This window comes from Hylaeus anthracinus, unplaced genomic scaffold (assembly GCF_026225885.1).
Source record: "Hylaeus anthracinus isolate JK02 unplaced genomic scaffold, UHH_iyHylAnth1.0_haploid 11985, whole genome shotgun sequence".
NCBI lineage: Eukaryota > Metazoa > Arthropoda > Insecta > Hymenoptera > Colletidae > Hylaeus > Hylaeus anthracinus.
The window spans coordinates 3,678,144-3,695,896 of NW_026534333.1; the positions used below are offsets into that span (position 1 = coordinate 3,678,144).

General features: G+C 43.9%; 1 protein-coding gene across 1 annotated transcript in view; it reads right to left on the minus strand.

Annotated features, from left to right (window-relative positions):
- Positions 1-633: 633 nt before the first annotated feature.
- Positions 634-17,753, minus strand: part of LOC128887330 (paired mesoderm homeobox protein 2B) — a 44,664-nt gene continuing 27,544 nt past the window's right edge. The window contains exons 4-7 of the mRNA XM_054143116.1: positions 14,702-14,907; positions 9,829-9,994; positions 8,912-9,125; positions 634-5,107 (exon numbers count right to left, since the gene is read on the minus strand). Of these exons, the coding sequence (XP_053999091.1) occupies positions 4,618-5,107; positions 8,912-9,125; positions 9,829-9,994; positions 14,702-14,907 (1,076 nt within the window). The 3' untranslated portion in view covers positions 634-4,617. The remainder of the gene's footprint in view (positions 5,108-8,911; positions 9,126-9,828; positions 9,995-14,701; positions 14,908-17,753) is intronic.

Below are 17,753 nucleotides of genomic sequence, written 5' to 3' on the forward strand. Positions count from 1 at the left end.
GATTCGAATGTTTTATGAAACAACTTTAGTTAGTCGAGTTAATTTTCGCTTCTTTGAGAAATAATCTTTGCCCTGCGATTGGGTCGGTGTATCGTAAGTTCGATATATCCGTGCCTACGCTGTTTCAAACTGATTACGAATATATCGGTGAGTACACGTTGTCGATCAATCTCTTCCTTTGTACACCGCGTGTAATTCAACCCTCAATTGCCATTAGATGTTAGTACTCCAGTAAATCTCTCTGATAGGTTCACCATAGCCTTTGATCACTGAGTTGATTCAAGGGATCCCTTAAGTGAACACCTGATCCTTCACAATATACCATAACGGGGATGTCGTGGAGATTGAATCATTAATTTGCAGATCCGATATACATAACACATCCAATAAATCCTTAATTTGTTGGTCTCACCTGTTATACGATTAATAACAGTATCGGATAATGAAAATATTAACGAAGATCGTTTTGTTGTAACGGCCGTAAAGCGATATCGAAGTTTACGATATTTATCGTATTTGTTATACTTTTCATATTATATTAAATGTTGTATGCGTATTTTTTTTAAGAATGTATAAGAATACAGCGACTGATTCTCAATAAAATATTATATCGTAGGGGAATTATTTTCTTGTACCGATTCGTATAAATAATCTGTATTCAAATTAAAACCGAGACCTGTCTAGTTAACGCAAAATAATATAAATGTTACTGCTTGCCATGAATATTACTTTTACCTTGATTAGCGTCGACCTGAATTTTCTCTCTGCGGTCAGCTTTTCGTGCATAAATTTGCACTTCGCGAATACTATTAAAAAAAAAAAAAGAACAAGGTTTTAACTCGTATCTCACCGTAGGTGTTTCTACAAAAAAGTGTCTCCATTCTTTTTTCATTTTTAACGTTTCGACAATAACATCGATCGCGAACGTACACGATCCACCCTAGTAATACCAAAGTACTTTTATTTCGACGCGTGAAAATTCACGTTTGCTGAAACGAAATTTGATCATCGGTCATCGTATGCTGCAATGGGGTGGGATAAGACCAGAGACAAAACAACAATTTTTTACACAGGCGTTTATCACGAGAGAACAAGTTTATTCGATAATTCACTACCCACAATTCAGGCTACATAATAGTCGCTAGTCTGTAACATACTTGTTATTAGATTATCCTTGATTAGCAATGACAATTCACCGGGATGTAATATAATACAGGTCTCTACTGGTATCTAAGTTTCTTTCGTCGTTAAACCTCGGTTCCGCGATTCAGAAGAACAACGGTAATCGTATTGCAACGCGAACAAAACGATTGTTACTCTTGTTCAATCGTAAGTGGCGACGATGTCAAAGTGAATATAGACGATTTATGGATCAGTGCGATCATTCCCGGAGATCGACGATTTTATACCATTGTTCTTCGCGTGTGGTAGCGAACAGACATCGACCTTTGGGCAACTTGCGCTTCTAAGACCGTGCGTTACGATCCAAACTCGCGAGTCTTGGACGATACTCGAGACCCCTTTGGATCATTTTCGAATCAGGCTTGGAAAACTGGAGATTCTTTTGACTTTCGTTATTATTATTATTATTAGTTGTATCGTTTCATCCGTTTTCCACTGATTATTGCTTTACTTTTTTTAAATTTTGCAATCAGTTAACTTGGAAGAGGATGTACCTAGCACTCACTGAATTCTAGTATTTTTCTGTACTTTTGGCAATGGTACTTCGGGAAAGATATAATTAAAACTGACCTGGTCGAACTGATTAAATGTAATTACAACCGTTTATAAACTCTCAGTTGTAATTGCCACGAATTAATTCTTGATGCGAAGAACGTTCATATTTAAAATTCGAAATCGAGCCGATCGTTCCGTAAACCGACAATTTTTGTGCGTTTCGCCCCGACAGCAAAAACGAAAGCTTTTACGCTAATGAAGTCATCAAGTGACGCAAAAAATACCGAACGGTTGTAAAACACGACTATGAATAGTTGATTCGATCTTGTTTTTCGAACGCAGTATCGCTCGACGTTCGGCGAAAAAATCCGAGTGGAGTTTATTACTCGACGAAATAATAGGAAGAGGTTGTATTAATTAATTAAACGCGGAACAAAGACCGCAAATTTATCTTCGATCGGTTTTGGTTCTTGAAACAGCATCGAAAAAAGTGTCATTCGATGCTGCACGCGTCCTTTCAATTTTACGTTTAATGCTTCCACAGAATAAAAAGATCGATCAGAAAACAGCGATCGCTCGAGGTTATAAATCAGTCCTGTAACGGTTCCATATCGTTTAACACAGTTTTATCCGAACCTGTCTCTTTCCTCGTCAAATTTTGATTTGTGTAACCTACACCAGACATCATGCACACAAATACTATATACATACACCACACGCATTTAATTGGTTCACTTTGCAAAGAATTTGATCATAGAACTTATATGGAACCTATATAAGACCAAAGTTGGACAAGTATAATATCTCGTATAAAATCGATATACAATTGTTGTCGACACAGAAACGATGTATAAATGTTTCGGCTACTTCTGAGCATCTGTAAAAAAAAAAAAAAAAAAAAAAACAAATATCGAACTCACATCTGCCTAACATCTCTGCCTAAACGTTAGTTCGATCTAAGAAATCTCCAAGTTCCGTGCACCTGTTTTAGGGTCACGAGTATCCACGCATCCGAATATCCGAGAAACCACGATATTTAACACCGATATCCTCTCTGTTCGACTAAATCAAAACAAATTTTTACCTATACAAATATTATTCCAGCTGGCGCGTGCTCGCATCGCGCGATTAAAGCGGATGTCCGTGTTACTTGGATAATACGGATATCCGTATTATTTGAATAATACGATAGAGTAATCATATAATTCAAGAAAATTGTCGTAGACTCGATTTAAGTGTGATATAAATTATCCTATCGCAATATAAATTATCCGTTCAACAGTTTGATTGGGTTGCGACGCAACGTTAAATGATTTCTCGTCTCCCGAAAATTATATATCGGAATTTTATGTTTCGTATTTATTGCAACGGGTACTTTATCGTTGCGACGTGTTTACTGGCTTTAAATAAACAATTCTTTTAATTGAAACTTGGCGAGCATTGCAATGATAATACGGATATCGATATCGTTCGAATAAACTTTCCAATGGGTATAGCCGATGTTGCAATTCGATTACTAGTTCCTATGGACCCAACTGCTTATTAGGTGCGTCATTTTTTGATTTTCAAATATGTTCCATGAAGCGGAGCGAAAGAGCTTCGGTTTTCGCGTGATTTTGATTAAGTCATCGTTAGCAAATTTCAGTTCGAATACGTTCGATTTTTCAGAATGCGCTCCGAATAAATTCCTAACTCGTGAAACTGGAATCAATCGTCGAAATGACTAATATTTACTTCGAAGCGAATAAAGAAGTAACACTCGAGCACTGAAACGTGTTTGACGAAAATCCATCGGTGACCGATAATTGTGAAATGACGTCTTTTAGATTAGCGAATGTTTAAGAACTGCAATATTTTCAATACGGTTAGAAATATTTCGATATCGTTCGTATCTGTCCGAAATCGAACGTTGTAACATCTACGAATAAGGTAATAAAAACCAGCGCCATGTTGGAACAGAAATTACGTTCCCGTGTAAGCAACAGCGAACAGAACAAGGTTCCGAAGGTTTAAATCTACTATCGAAGTCTCATCCTCTAACATTATTCGTTAATACTTGTTAATGTAAAACGCTATATCACCGTAAACAAAGTTACTCGTAACTGATCCTCGTGTTCGTCAAGAATCCAGTTAAAAATATTCGAGGACAGGTCTCAAACGTGAACACGCGAAACCTGAAAAGCTGTAAAATCGAACTCTTCCGTGGTTTCGCAAAATCGAACTAAAATTCAAAAACGTTAATACACACGAAATTCCAGATTCGACGAAATGAACGCGAACGTAATAAAAACGAAAAAAAAAAAAAAAAGATGATCGAGATTGTACCTCTAAGTATCCGAATTAAGGACTACTTTCAAGTTAATAGTTTCTCAACAACTGCATCAACAACACGAGCACGGGCATCTCTCGAGACCTCGAATGCTCTCGAACATAGCAAGGGGTGTAACCAGGGTGCTGGAACGAGGGGCGATGTTATCCGCGATTTATCTTACTTTCGTTTCTAATAAAACTTAATTCGAATCAGAAAATGACAAAAAAAAAGAGGTTGTACTTTTTGTACAATAACAATGTACAAACGGACCGCGGGTCGAAATTAAAAAATTGCGTTAACGAAAAGTCGCCTGCTCCAGAAACGATTCCACTCCTGAATTTTTCAAGCTACAAAATAAAATTACAAAAACACATTCGTAAATATTTTAGCAAGCCAAAACTATAAAGGACACTCTGCTCGTCCTTCTCTACCTCCGCGCAATGGTTACCCCCTCGAATACACAATCTGCCCACCACCTCAGTCCCTCCAACCGTGTCTAAAATATTATCATTCTTAAACGACAGGAAAAGAAACGAGAACAACGGCAAACCAGTGTCCAGAAACGTATACGTGCCCAGTTGCAATGGCCAGTCGATTCGATCGGCTGGTACGCGAGTGCTGCGACGATCTTAGGGATCCTCTTTCGTGGTCGGTTGTATCTGGTGCACTATACTGGGTAGATGGTGGTGGTGATGCTCGGGCCTCCTGGAGAGTCCCAGCAGGGGCGGTAGCAGCGGCAGGTGCAGGGGCAGGGGTAGCCCGCCTGGAAAACCAGCGAGTCCTCCCAGAAGAGCCGAGGCGGTCGAGTGTTCCTGAGCTTTTCTTCTGAGCTCCGCTAGGCTGCTGTTCCTATGAAGATCGCCGGTTCCAGGCTTGCAGCATCCGCACATGGAGCCAGGCCAACCCGCCGGTGACCAGGACAACATGTCCTGGAGACTGCTGGGTCGATGGTCGCTCGTGGTCCACAGGGAAGGCGTCGTCGAGGTCAAAGATGTCGGCGCGCTGCTGACCACCTTGTTGCCGAACAACGGCGGGGAGAACTGGGCCGCCAGGTGAGGAGAGAAGAAGAGCGACGTTGGTGGTTCCACTGGCCTGAAGCCCGCTGCCAACCCTGGACCACTGGAACATCGAAAAACGATACTCGTCGATTAAGAATAAAATCGAACGTGGCGTTTTCACATTGCACGCTGAAGAAAGATCTTTATAGATAGTCTCTAGCAATTTACTGAAACTGTTATATAAAGAGAATGGTAATAAAATTAGAAACATTTGAATATCAATCGTGATATATAATATGTAAATTCCTTTAAAGATGTCCGATCATTGTCAAGAAATTAGAAGATGTACAGACGAAATTTCTTATTTTAATGATATACTGAGACTGGCACTAGAAAAACGTAGAAACGAGTACGTCGGAAAATTCATTGGATACCTACTCGTCGCGGCCCGAGTTCCCTAATAATTCAGATTCTCGTAAACGGACTTTTATTCGACCAGTAATTAATAAACACCGGTTTATCTTTCGTACGAGCTGTTTATCTAGGTAAGAAATTCGCCTGGCGCAAAGTTGCGGGGCGAGAGAACGGCACGGCGAAGGGATGCGGACGGGAAAGCAGAAGGGCCCACGAAAACGCTAACCCGATTAGCACGCGCGATATTCCGCATCTTCCGCCAGCCAGCAGAAGCTGCTTCGAGGCGCTGATGATTATCTCAAATATTAATCGCAAATATTGTTTAATTAATGTAACGAGCCCGAGGTGAAGCTCGAGACGGGGCGCAAGAGGGACGGAAACGCGGATGGCGGCGAGGTTCGTGAGTCGAGGGGATACGGGAAAGATGGGAGAAGCGAGGTAAGTAAACAGAGAGATACGATGGCAGACAAACATAAACATACACAAGTGGATACAGCAGTTTGGAGAAAAAGAGAAGATTGTGATCTAAGTGGAGCTACCCGGGAAACTTCAAAACCGACGGACGGGGGAAAGAGTAAATAATTTTACGAGGATGCACGATGGGAAAAGAAAATTAAAGCGAGGCAGGGAATTTAACGATTGGGATAAACAGCGGTATTTACAGTTATCCGTGTAATTAATTTACGAAATATTATTAAACAAACGAAAGTATCCGTTACGATCAAAATTACGGAAGGTGAAACGAGTGCGTATAATTAATTTCCTTGGAATATTATAATTAATTGCTTCTGTTACGATCAAAATTTAAACATTGGATGCGGTTAGGTATAAAAATCCCGTTAAACAAAGGAATACAAGTCAAGCAATAGAGATCGACGCCCAAAGCAGAAATCAAAAATGTCCTGAAAGCTAACAAGATCTACCAACGCGATAGAAGCGAAACTTTAGCAAAGTACCTAAACAATATGTATACATTTAGCCAAGAGAAAGGAGGAAAGTATAAAAATCGACGGATACAAGCACACGGTATCCGCGCGTCGTTACGCGAAAACGGAAGCGGAAACGGAAGTGGTAGAGGTCTACGGGACAAGGAGAACATGAGCAGGAGTGGAGTTTAGACGACGGGAGACGGGGCTGGGAAAACCAGGACAGGTTGGGGCGAGGGGATGACGAAGGGGCGAAGAGGGCGGAAGGCGGCATCGGAGGCGCAAAGAGGAAAGCCTGAACTGCGGTAAGTGCGATAATTAGCGGCAATTAGCCGCGTAGCCTAGCGTGCGCCTTGCTTACATGCGCTCGCTTGCCTCTCTCGCGTACACGCATTTAATTTCTTCGTCTTCATGCGTTTAAACATGATATCCACACAGTTTCCTCCGCGTTTCATCGAGTTTTCAACGTACGTGCTCGGGAACCGATTGCAAAGTTTTCGAAACCTGTGCTTGTGGCTATTCTAAAGAATTCAGAATCGATGTTTTCTCAATCTTTAATAGACCACGTTTACTACGATGCCAGAGAAAAATAATATTTCTGGACTGTTTCCAGGGCGCGCGATAGCATAAAGTATAAAGTAGCAAAGATTAAAAGAGAGGGCATAGTTCATTTTTCGAAGAACCAAGGGGAGGTTTGTTTGACGAGAAATGGTGTTTCCCCAGTTTAAAGAGGTGTTTCTGCGCGGAAACTTTTTTACATCAACTTCATTCTATACATTATTCTCGACTAATTATATATTCACGAATTAATTCTCTTTCGGCACTCTGGGCTATTAATCTTTCTCGCGGCTTCGAAATGATTTTCTTTTGCAACTTTAACACGCTTTAAAATCGACTTCTGTGTCTAAGAGAGGAGCCTTCCCCAAGCAAGGTCTCCCTGAGACATTATTTACTTAAAAAAGAACTCGGTTTCGTAACGCGAGTCGAGTATCTCGCGGAGCCCCGTAAACGTGAACGATCGACACTAAAATTCGACGAGCAAGGATACTCGCACGCCGCGAACGGATCCACATAGACGGGACGAGGCGGGAACCAATTCCACTCAAGATTACGTTCACCGCGAGTAATTTAAATCCCACGGCTAAGAACGTTACCATAAAACAAGGAATACACGGGGTAAAAGAAAGACGGGCCTTCGTCCCTCCACGGTCGGCTTGTAACCCCAGATCCGCCCCTGTTTCGCGAATCGACTGCACGAAGCGAGACTTCCAGGTTGGCTTGGCAAGCCAAGGAGGAACGCAAAGCGTACACCCCTGCAGTCGAGAAGCTGCCGAGACCCCTGAATAAATGATGAGGATATATTTACGGCGAGCGGTTTTAAATAAATTACAACTGCGGAGACGGCGAAGGAGCATCTTCGTACCGTTTCGCTACCCCTCGCAACCCCTGTTTCCTCGGCGTGCTCCGCCATCTTGACTCGAGTCAGCCGAGTGTATTCCGTGTGTCTACCTTTTCGGGCATTGTTCTTACCTTCGCGTCGATTCTCGGGGCCGGGGGAGCCATGTCTGGGATTATAAACACAGACGGATACTCGAAAAAGAAATGGAAGCGTGCGATACAGATTTAATACGGATAATACAGGTTTTCTATGCTCTAGCTTTTTTTTTGGTTGGATGGGAACAGTTGCTTTCTCCTGGTAATTCGAAATAATTCTTATTTCGTTCCATAAAATTGAAAGGAACAGTGTGTAGGGATCGTCTACTAAGCGCAAGCATAAAACTCGATAAAAGTTCTTACTCGTATCTACTCGGTGAAATTCGGCCTGTTCGACACTAAACCTACCCGTTTCTAACTATTTCTACTGTGATGGTACAAACGACTAGTTTTAAAGACATTTAAAGACATCGTTTCGATTAACTGCAACAACATTTTTTATGTGAAATTAGATCGAATTACGTATGCTTCATATAAAAATTGAATACAAAAATTTGAAAACGGCCATTTTACCGGTCGTTGTAGGTTTAGTACTAATATCGAGATGAGATAAAATCGTTTCCATCTACTCATTGCGACTTTATCGATAAATTAGTTTGTCGACGGTAGTTTTAGGGTTAAAATGAATTATTATTGAAATCCCTGCTCGATCCGAGTAACCCCGATCGTCTTCCGACGTGGACCAGACGTCTCCCTCGATCCCGTTCCTCGTCGTAAACGCGAGCGGACAGTCCTTAAACCGCGCGGTTTCGGCGCGTCGAAGCTCGCGAAATCTTGGTCGTCGGTAGACGAGAGGGGTCCGATAGCGATTTAACGAGGCGACGATTATCGCGATTATACGAGTGGCAGCGAGCGTAGGATCGCGCCAGAGCTCGCCAGGGGGGTTGGGCGGACGGTGAAAGAGGGAGCACAACGGAGGAAGCTACGAGGAGTGGTTTAATGGCGCGTATCAAGCATCCGGCCGACGTGTTCAGCGGTGCTTGCACCGTGGAATCGCAAGTGACTCTGGATGGCCGTCGACGAGGCGGGGGGCCACGATGGAAGGAAGATATTTCCTAAAGACGTAAATACAAACGAAGCTAAAAGCTCACCTCTCGGCGGGCGGTCCGAGGCCCCCTACGGTGCTAGGTGGCGGCGGTGGCGCCCTTATGGGGGTTGGCGGTGGCGTCGAGACGCCACCCAGGGACGGCTGACTCTGCTGGGGCCGCGGACTGACCGAGGCGGAAGTCGTGCTGGGGCTCCTCGATCCTCCAGCTCCATCTGGCCCGGCGTCTTCAGCGTCGGGGGCGCTGCTGCTCGTTGTACCTTTTCGAGGACAGAACAACAATCGAGGTCGATAATGTTTTCTCCAGTATTCGTTGCTTTTAACCGGTTTTTCACGAGTACACTCGCCGCGAACGAAATCTTTCGCGTACGATGAGAACACCGATAGAGTACACCTTGTACATTCGGTAATCCAGCGAAATCGAGTGTCACGAAACATACGTTATCGATGATGCGTACAAATCAACGACACAGTCGCGCACTGGTCAGTCGCGTAATAGGTTACGCGATTAGAACGATTAGTGCTTCTGTGACATGCGGTCGACTGCGTAATGACTCTGCGCACCTATCTCGCGCAGTGGCCAAATGAAATTTTAATTAATTATACTCGTTTACGTAATTTCATCTATCTGTTAATATTCTATAAATTAAATGCACCCGAATATATAAGTTAATTAATGTTACATTATTATGCGTGTATCAACACTTGCCTCGAAACGATAGAAATTACGCCGATGATTTAAACCATTGTTTCGTCCGAGTGTTGAGACGCGAAAGAGTTATAAACAAATTAGTGGTACACATGTACGACGAACACGAAAATAATTTTGTTAGGTCGAGAAACGTCCGAATCTTACGATAATTTATATTCACGCGTTGTTAACGAAGCGCTTGTACACGAAAATTATCCAAGGTAATCGAAATTGTCTTAGCAGTAGTCCTGAAATTCGATTCGTGATCGTACCTTCGGGATCGTGCCCGGTGGGACTCGGACCTGCCGATGAAGACGATGGCGGTGCCAGTCCTGTAGTCTCCAATGTACCACCCCCTCCGCCACCCTCGCGTTTCCTTTGCTCCTCCTTCAAACGTTCGCTTTTCCGCCACTTTGCTCTGCGATTTTGGAACCATACCTAAAAATTGACGGTACGACCGGCTTTAGGTTTTCAGGATGACTCGCAAACAACGTATCCTTTAACGTATCCTTTTTATTTATATACGTACTAATTTTCTCACGAATATTCCTATGCTAACGTATACATACGATAATTTTAACCGAGCTAAAATCTTGAAAAATTTCAAAATTGCTTAACGATGAAATCTATCGAACCAAAGTGTCGATAAATTCCTAAAAGAGAAAAGGAATTTTACGGAGTTAACGAATCGTCGCGCAACATCGACACTCGAGGCGCGACGAAATGTATGGTCGAGAGAACTGTACACAGCCTAATCAACCCGCGACAGGAGGGCTGGGAAGAATGCGAGGCAAATGGTAAAAAAGCAAACGAGAATAAGATGAGGAACGGCACTGAAGGCGGCACTTAAGCTGCTTTAACTACACCTGACTCTTGTGCGCGAATATGAAAGGATAATTGCATGTACGGGGTGGCATTCGTAGCTGGTCAGAGGGGTGGTCTCTTGCTGGTGTACATGTTCAACGAGCCGACAGCAACCACGGCGGCCGAGTGTTTTTTAAAAAGCTCGAGTTCCGCTAACGAGGCTAACTTGACATAATATCAACTGAAATAGACTTTATTATACCTAGCGGCTCGCTGCGACTCCGCGGGTATCTTCACCCTGACGATGTGATGCGCCATTGCTTTCTAGCTTCATATCGGGGATGAATCTCTACGAATTCTGGGGAGCCCCGGGTGAATAAAATAAATTCGGGAAGTGGGACTTGAAAGTTTCTATATCTATATAAATAAAAATGCAAATGTGTTCGTTCGTTTAAAATCTTGGATCTCCGAAAGTTCTTTACGGCGCTCGTTTTGAAATTTTTACGCAGCGTTGCACTCGAATACGTCCGGGTTTTTGTATACCTACGTCACACCTGTCACAGGTAAAACCATCCATCTTGTGGAAAACATCTTTCTCGAGCCATAAGCATCGCGAAATGGAACATATTAGGAATGTTTTAGAAATGTTTGCTCTCTCTTTTCTTTTCTTTCCATTTAACCAGACCGAGCCACTGATAGTAACCCTAAAGGAACGACTCGCGCGCAATTTAATCAGCCACTTCGTTACCTCGGATCCCTCTGAAACATTCCAATAGACCAGCTCCATTTCTCCCCATCGCGATATCCTTCTATTCTAAAGGAAGATGTCTACTAACCTCGTTATCACGTTATATCGTTATCACAAAGAAATTTCCCACTGGCAGTCTTTTATTCCGGTTAAACGAATGAAGCAGAGTTCGCGGGAAAGCGCGGAGGGGGAAAGCAACGAGCTCATTACCGGATTGAAATCGATAATAAAATAAACGTAGCTCCGCGAAGTCGATTACGGTCGTGCAAACAGATCCTCCGCGGGAAGACAAAACGTATTATGGACAGAGTCCTCGGAAATGATTATCCTTAGGTAGGAGAAGTTTCACGGCGGGAAGCTTGGAAAATGGTTTAATAAAATAAATACGACGAGCTCCGCAGCTTCCCACTCCGCCTCGATAGCTCCGAATTCGAGCTCGCGGAAAAAGGACGGGGGATGTTACCAGACTGGGGGGATATAATAATATCCTCAAGGCTGCGGGGGCGAGTAATAGCTGAGAACAAAGCCACGGTTCCGTCGGGACCGGTCGTTCCTCTCCACCCCTGCCATTTTTTTCCCAATACGAATTTAATCCGAAAGACGTCGGTAATGGCGCCACCTCCCCTCATCTCCTCTCCGAGATAAACGCATTTAATGTTTCGACGCTTGTTAGAGAAATGGTGTCGCGAGCCTGTACCGTTTCGTAAATCAACTATTTCGCATCGATTCGTTCCACTTTTATCCACTATTATCGCATATCTCGAATATCATTCGAAGTTGAATTGATTCGAATAACGTTCGACGTGTCCGAACGTTCCAATAACGTGGTTAATGAGAATTGTGAAAATAAAGAGTCGAGTCGATGCGACAGACGCGAAAAAAATATACTCGAGCGACACGTTATTAAATTTGACAAATTTACGTATTAATAATTCCCGAGAATCGTCCAATTGTTTGCGGTTTGAGAATTTATTTCGTGTACTGAAAAATTCACGTAAAACTCGTTTGCCAAAGCTTCTTAACTGCTCATCATGTTTACATTAAAAGAACCGAAAGGGAGAATTTTTGCGCGAAAATTTGTAAGCGCATTAACGCGATGATCTAATGGCAGAAGGTATTGTTATTTTTCGCTCTTCGCGTGCCTCCCTTTTCCCGTCATTTCTCCATTCTTCTTTCTTTCGTAATCTTCTTTCGCCCCTTTTTATTTTTTTTTTTTTTTTTTTTTTATCACATTTAATCCAACGTACGTGGATAACGGCGTTGCTCCGTTTGCCCCGAGTTAAATACTTAATCTTTTGGCACTTGCCACCCGAATCTGCTTTTAATCGTTAATGGACAAAGCGTTTCGCGATTCGCGAACTGCTCGAGCGAAATTCGCGTAATTACGAGGAGCTTTAACTAAGCAGTGGTTTTACAGTTAAGGAAATCGTTCGGTTCGTTGTTCGCCGTGCAGGGATTCCGAAAATAATTTTTGCTCGATGCTGAAGAAGATGAATTGTAATTATCATTTTAACCGAAGCGAGCGAGATTAAATAATTTCATTTATATAATAGGTTGTTTTGAATTTAACGCGAGAGAAACATGAGATTGAACATGCGAAAGCTCCAGATAAAATCTGTTAAATCACACAGGTGAAACGAACCGATACCTAGTCGAAACGCCATACCATTGATGGTTAGGTAAATTCGAGGCGGTGGGTTGGCAGGCATGTACACTTCCAAAAATATGAAAAATTCTAACGCGTTAATCGACGCGATAAGATATTTTTTCAAGAAGCGATACCTTTCCCAACTCTCCGATGGACGACTCTCTAGTTGGCAGCTTGTTCGATCGATTCCTTTGCCACAAACTCTGTCCTACGAAAGGGCAATAGAGGTCTGATCTCCAACGAGAGGCCAGAGTGGTTTCTACGTGGTCCTCTGAAACGCGTTTCCATTACGCACTGTATTAATCGCGAGAAGGTTAAGTCGCCGTCAACAAGACCAAGAACATCATCCCAGCTGGCATTGAAAATTCAGGGGTTGGAAAAGCGGCGCGAAAGGCTTCCGGGGTGTACAGAGGCAGGTGTGCCGGCTCGTATCTCGTTGGCCCGTAATTCGCGTTACACGCTTTGAAATTCAAACGGACCAGAGCACGCGACTGTGGGACGTCGAGGCTCCCGATGCGCGTGCGCTGAACTAGTTTCAACCAGCACGGAGGGTAATTGTCGCTCACAGGCTGGCGAACAAATGTCAGCCGCGCGCGCCCTCGCAGAGAACCTGCCTCGACGATGTTCGTCCACCCCCGCGCCCACCCTTCCCGCACGAGGCTCTAATTGGAGTAGGAGAAGAGAGAACCGGCACTGCATAAACGCGCCTATTTGTCCATTATTTCAGATTCCCTTTGTCTTCCCTAATGAAACAATGAGTCTGCGCCGTAATTGCGTCATAGCCGCCCTGTACCTACCTTCCTCCCATTGTGTACACCGCTGCCTAGCATGGCCTTCTCGTCTTATAATCCGGACAATGCATCGGGATAATACCGTGCCCCTCCGCTGGACGCGACACGCTGAAGGATTCTTTGCCCACTCGCGCGACCATTGTTCCACGTTTTTTCTCATTTTCTTAGCGATCGTTGGTGAATTATCGAACGCGGTGATTAAATCGCCCATTCACCTTTCTTCCGTTTGATAAGCGGTTCGGATTTCATCGTGGAAAAAGTATCCCAATCGATAACGAGTGGAAAGTAATCAACCATCGAAGCGATCGATCACCGAAGCGTGGTTTATCGCTACATTCTCGATTTACTCTACATTATCCTAATGTAATCGATCCTCGAACTTTTTACCACTGATTCCTAATAATTTATATACCGCGTGGACGGTTGAGTTACGAGCGAAAAGAATCCCCATTGGATTCTGGTATTTACGAAGGGAAGGAGGAATTAAAAATCTGACATCGGCGATCGAATATCCTGCAGATGTTCCAACAGGATTTCGGTAGGAAATCGCTATTACTGCAGGGATTCTCCGCAGCGCGAATTACGCTGGTGCGAGTAAATATAGCCAGGAGGACGTAGCCAAGGGTACAAAGTAATCCCAGAGATTACCGGCTTACTCTGTCAGAAGATTATGTCAGGTCGAGGGTGTCAGCAGCTTCCTCGGGCATCGGGTGTACCCTAAACCTAACTCTGAGCCTCGTGCTCTTGCTCTTGAGGCGGGTGATCCACCGTCGTGCCATTAAAACAATTGATCGTTGCGAGTCGTTCGATCCTTCTTGGCCTGTCGACGGTGTGAACCCCTAACCGTGTCAATAAACCTACTTCACCGATCCTATTTGAGTTTCTTCGATATCTGCTAGCTTTCCATTGGATTTATTTCGTACTTCAAATAATTAGGAGCTAGATTTGCCTATGCAATTTTCGTACAATAAATGGATCGGGATATTTTTGAATCGAACCTGTACGAGCACGTTTTCCGCCTCCGATTTTCGTTAGTTACGTAATGTTTGGTTAAACAATATCAGAGAAGCCAAGAAATAGGCTCGAGGAGATTAAAAACCGTGCTCGTAAAGCCAAATTGCACGAATAGGAATATCTGTGGCAGTCGCGCTAACCTGAACTCTGGCCTCCGTGAGGTTAATCTTCATCGCCAGATCTTCCCTGGTGAAGACATCCGGGTAGTGTGTCTGCGCAAACGCAGACTCTAGTTCTTCGAGTTGTTGGAGGGTGAAGGTAGTCCTGTTTCTCCTCTGCTTTCGCCTCCCGAAGGAATCCTCCCCGACACCGTGCAAAGCCGGATGATACGGAGAGTAACTAGTGTCTGTAACACGGAAGAACGACACTTTAGGTCGAGCACGACTAGACGACTTGGTCGTGGCCAATTACACCTTGCCAGCGATTAATAACAATATTTACTGCTCGATGTAGCTATTACGACTCTCGCCTAACGACACGACAACTTGCGTTAAGTAATAACATTTTTTTTAAATAATATTATAAGCACTAAAACATAGCGATACGCGCGAAGAAGAGCTGGCATGTCTTCGACAACCTTGGAACACAGGATGTTAAAATGTTAAAATGTGCAAATGTTAACATTTAGATGCTCGTCCTAATCGTTTTTCAAAAACATCCTTTTATCATAAGGGTGGTTTGATTCTGGGATATCGATCGAGGCAAGCTTTCATCGCTGGCAAGCTTTATGCACCGTAATCGTCAGGTTCGCGATTAAACGGGGAACAGGCTCGTTTCGAACGTCAGGGGTAGGCGTTGTTTACAAATTCAAAAACCGTAGACTGTCCCGATGGGTGGTCGAAGCACGCGTAGGCAAAAGGACCACGGGAGGGACGAAGGGAAACGATGGTATTGGAGCGCGCGTGGAACCACCGGGGGTAGGGGGCGAACGTTTCGAAACCCAGAGAACCGCTTATCAATGATGCAGAGCAATCAGCGCAATTAATTACCGCGGCGCTGAGCCGGGGCTTAACGAAAAACACAAATTAATTTCCTAAGCTCATAAAAATTCATGCGGCACGGCCGGCTGCCGAACGACAGTTCGAGACTGTCGAGATCCGCTATCGACTGCGCCCGAATCGCCTGCACGGCTGCAAAATCGCGTTTCACCGCGAACATTTGCCCGATTTCCATTCTTATTTTTCGCGTTCAGACGCGTCCAAGAAGTCGATATTCGTCGAATTACAATTTTTGGAGTATACCTTAGAATGAATTTTTCAAAGAATGTATTTTAATCGTTGTAAGTCGGGTAAGGTTTTCGTTAAGAGGTTGTTTAATGCGAACAACGAAGTCATCTTCTTGGAAACGTGCCGATTCTTTTGACTATTGACCGCATACGTTTACGCAGTTATGGCAAACGAAAGCATACATTAAATATTTCCATAAACATTCGCGGTCTATTCGTTAATTCTATAGTAAGAAGAATAGAATTTTCAATTTTCTGCATTCTTCGCGGGTCCCGAAATCGATGGCTGTTTGCAAGAGAACGCGATTCGACAATTAAATTCGCCCCAATCGACATGTTTGCAACAAGTCTCCATTGGGCGGGAGGGGGGCGGGAGGGGGGGGGGGGGTGCAACGAAACTTCCGCAACAACCGCGAAACAATTACACCGTCGAGCAGACTCGTATCGTGTCACTGGCGATAGTCTCCCGCGTCTGCAAAATTAATAGGTCCGTTCGCGAGGATTTTCCCGTGCAGGATACATGACTTTGCAATTCAATTTCCCTGCGATCGATGTCCTGTCCTCGCGTTTAGTGCCACTCTTTTCATCGCGGAAAATGCGTCCCTCGAACGTGCCCTGTAATTATCGCGATTCGATTATTCATCCGTGACTTTAACTTCAACATCGTAAAGCTCAGTAATATCGTTCGAATGAAACTGTATCAACCAGTTTATCGTACGTCTCGCAAATTTTCTAAAATAATTTATACAAACTTAATTCGAGATGAAGGTGAGACATTTGAAATAATTTATTTCGAACTGTTACCGTCGATACAGTTGTTTCTAGGACACGAATAATATCCTGAGAGCCCTGAAGCACGTATACGTTAAGAAATGTTTAGAGCAATCTAATTCGATACGAAATAACGGTGATATTATTTCGGGAAGCTATCCGGGGTCTGTTCAGTCCTGATAAAATCCAAAATCACAGTGTTCCTGGTTCGAATTCACGCTTAACTCATCGGGAACCCAAGGTGTCCCCTTAGGATGATTTCAACGACAGAAAATTGGTAATACGAGGGGGTGGGGAATCGAGACCGGTTGGTCGGCTAAATGCATTTATTGGTGGTCGAAAGTGAAATCCACTCAAGATCTTAGATTAGGCTCGGAGGCCGAAGTAAAGCCTGGCCGCACGGACAACTCGTGCAACTCGTCGAGACTCGGTTTGATCCAATTTATTAGCGTACTCGGAGGCGTAGAAGAAAGCGAAAACCCGTTTCCCCGCTGACTTTTGCGCTTGCACACGCCTCTACTTGGCTGTCCTCTCCGTCTGGCTTTGTTTCCCCGGGTTCCCGTTTCGAAAACAATAGGGGGGAATTAATTTCTTATCGCTATAGAAGAGACAAACAGAGAATTCTCGCACGTGCGTCGCCGACGTGCTACGTGCGCTTTTAAAACACTCTGTCGTCCTGTCTGTCCTGCGAGAGGACCGCCCTTCGTTTGCTTCCGTTCGAAACGCGTGCCTCGCGAGGGCTGCGGGGGTGGCTCATCCCTCTCGACAAGGGCTCGGGTCCAGGTACAGCTAGAAATTTGTTCTAATCAAATAAATTGGACGAACAGAAGCGCAGGCAGTCGGTTAGCTTTGTTTTGTAATTGATGGATCCTTGTACTATTATTTTTAGAGATGCTAGCCTCGACAGCCTTGGAAAACATCGAATTCTTCGAAATCACGCCGTAAACGATTTTCGTGTATCGCGGAAAACAATGGATACGTCCACGTGGACCAACCTTTGCAACGACAAACAAATTTGAAATTATAAAAGGAGTTCTATCGATCGATCGCTTCAACGTTCCCTTTCCCGATAAAAATATAAGCGGGGACGCAGGTCTGCTAGGAAGTTGGCGCGACGCGAGGACCTCGGGGAGGGTTCCGTGGAAAAACTAGACACAGAACGAAATCTAATGACACCCCGACCGTTACTAATGACA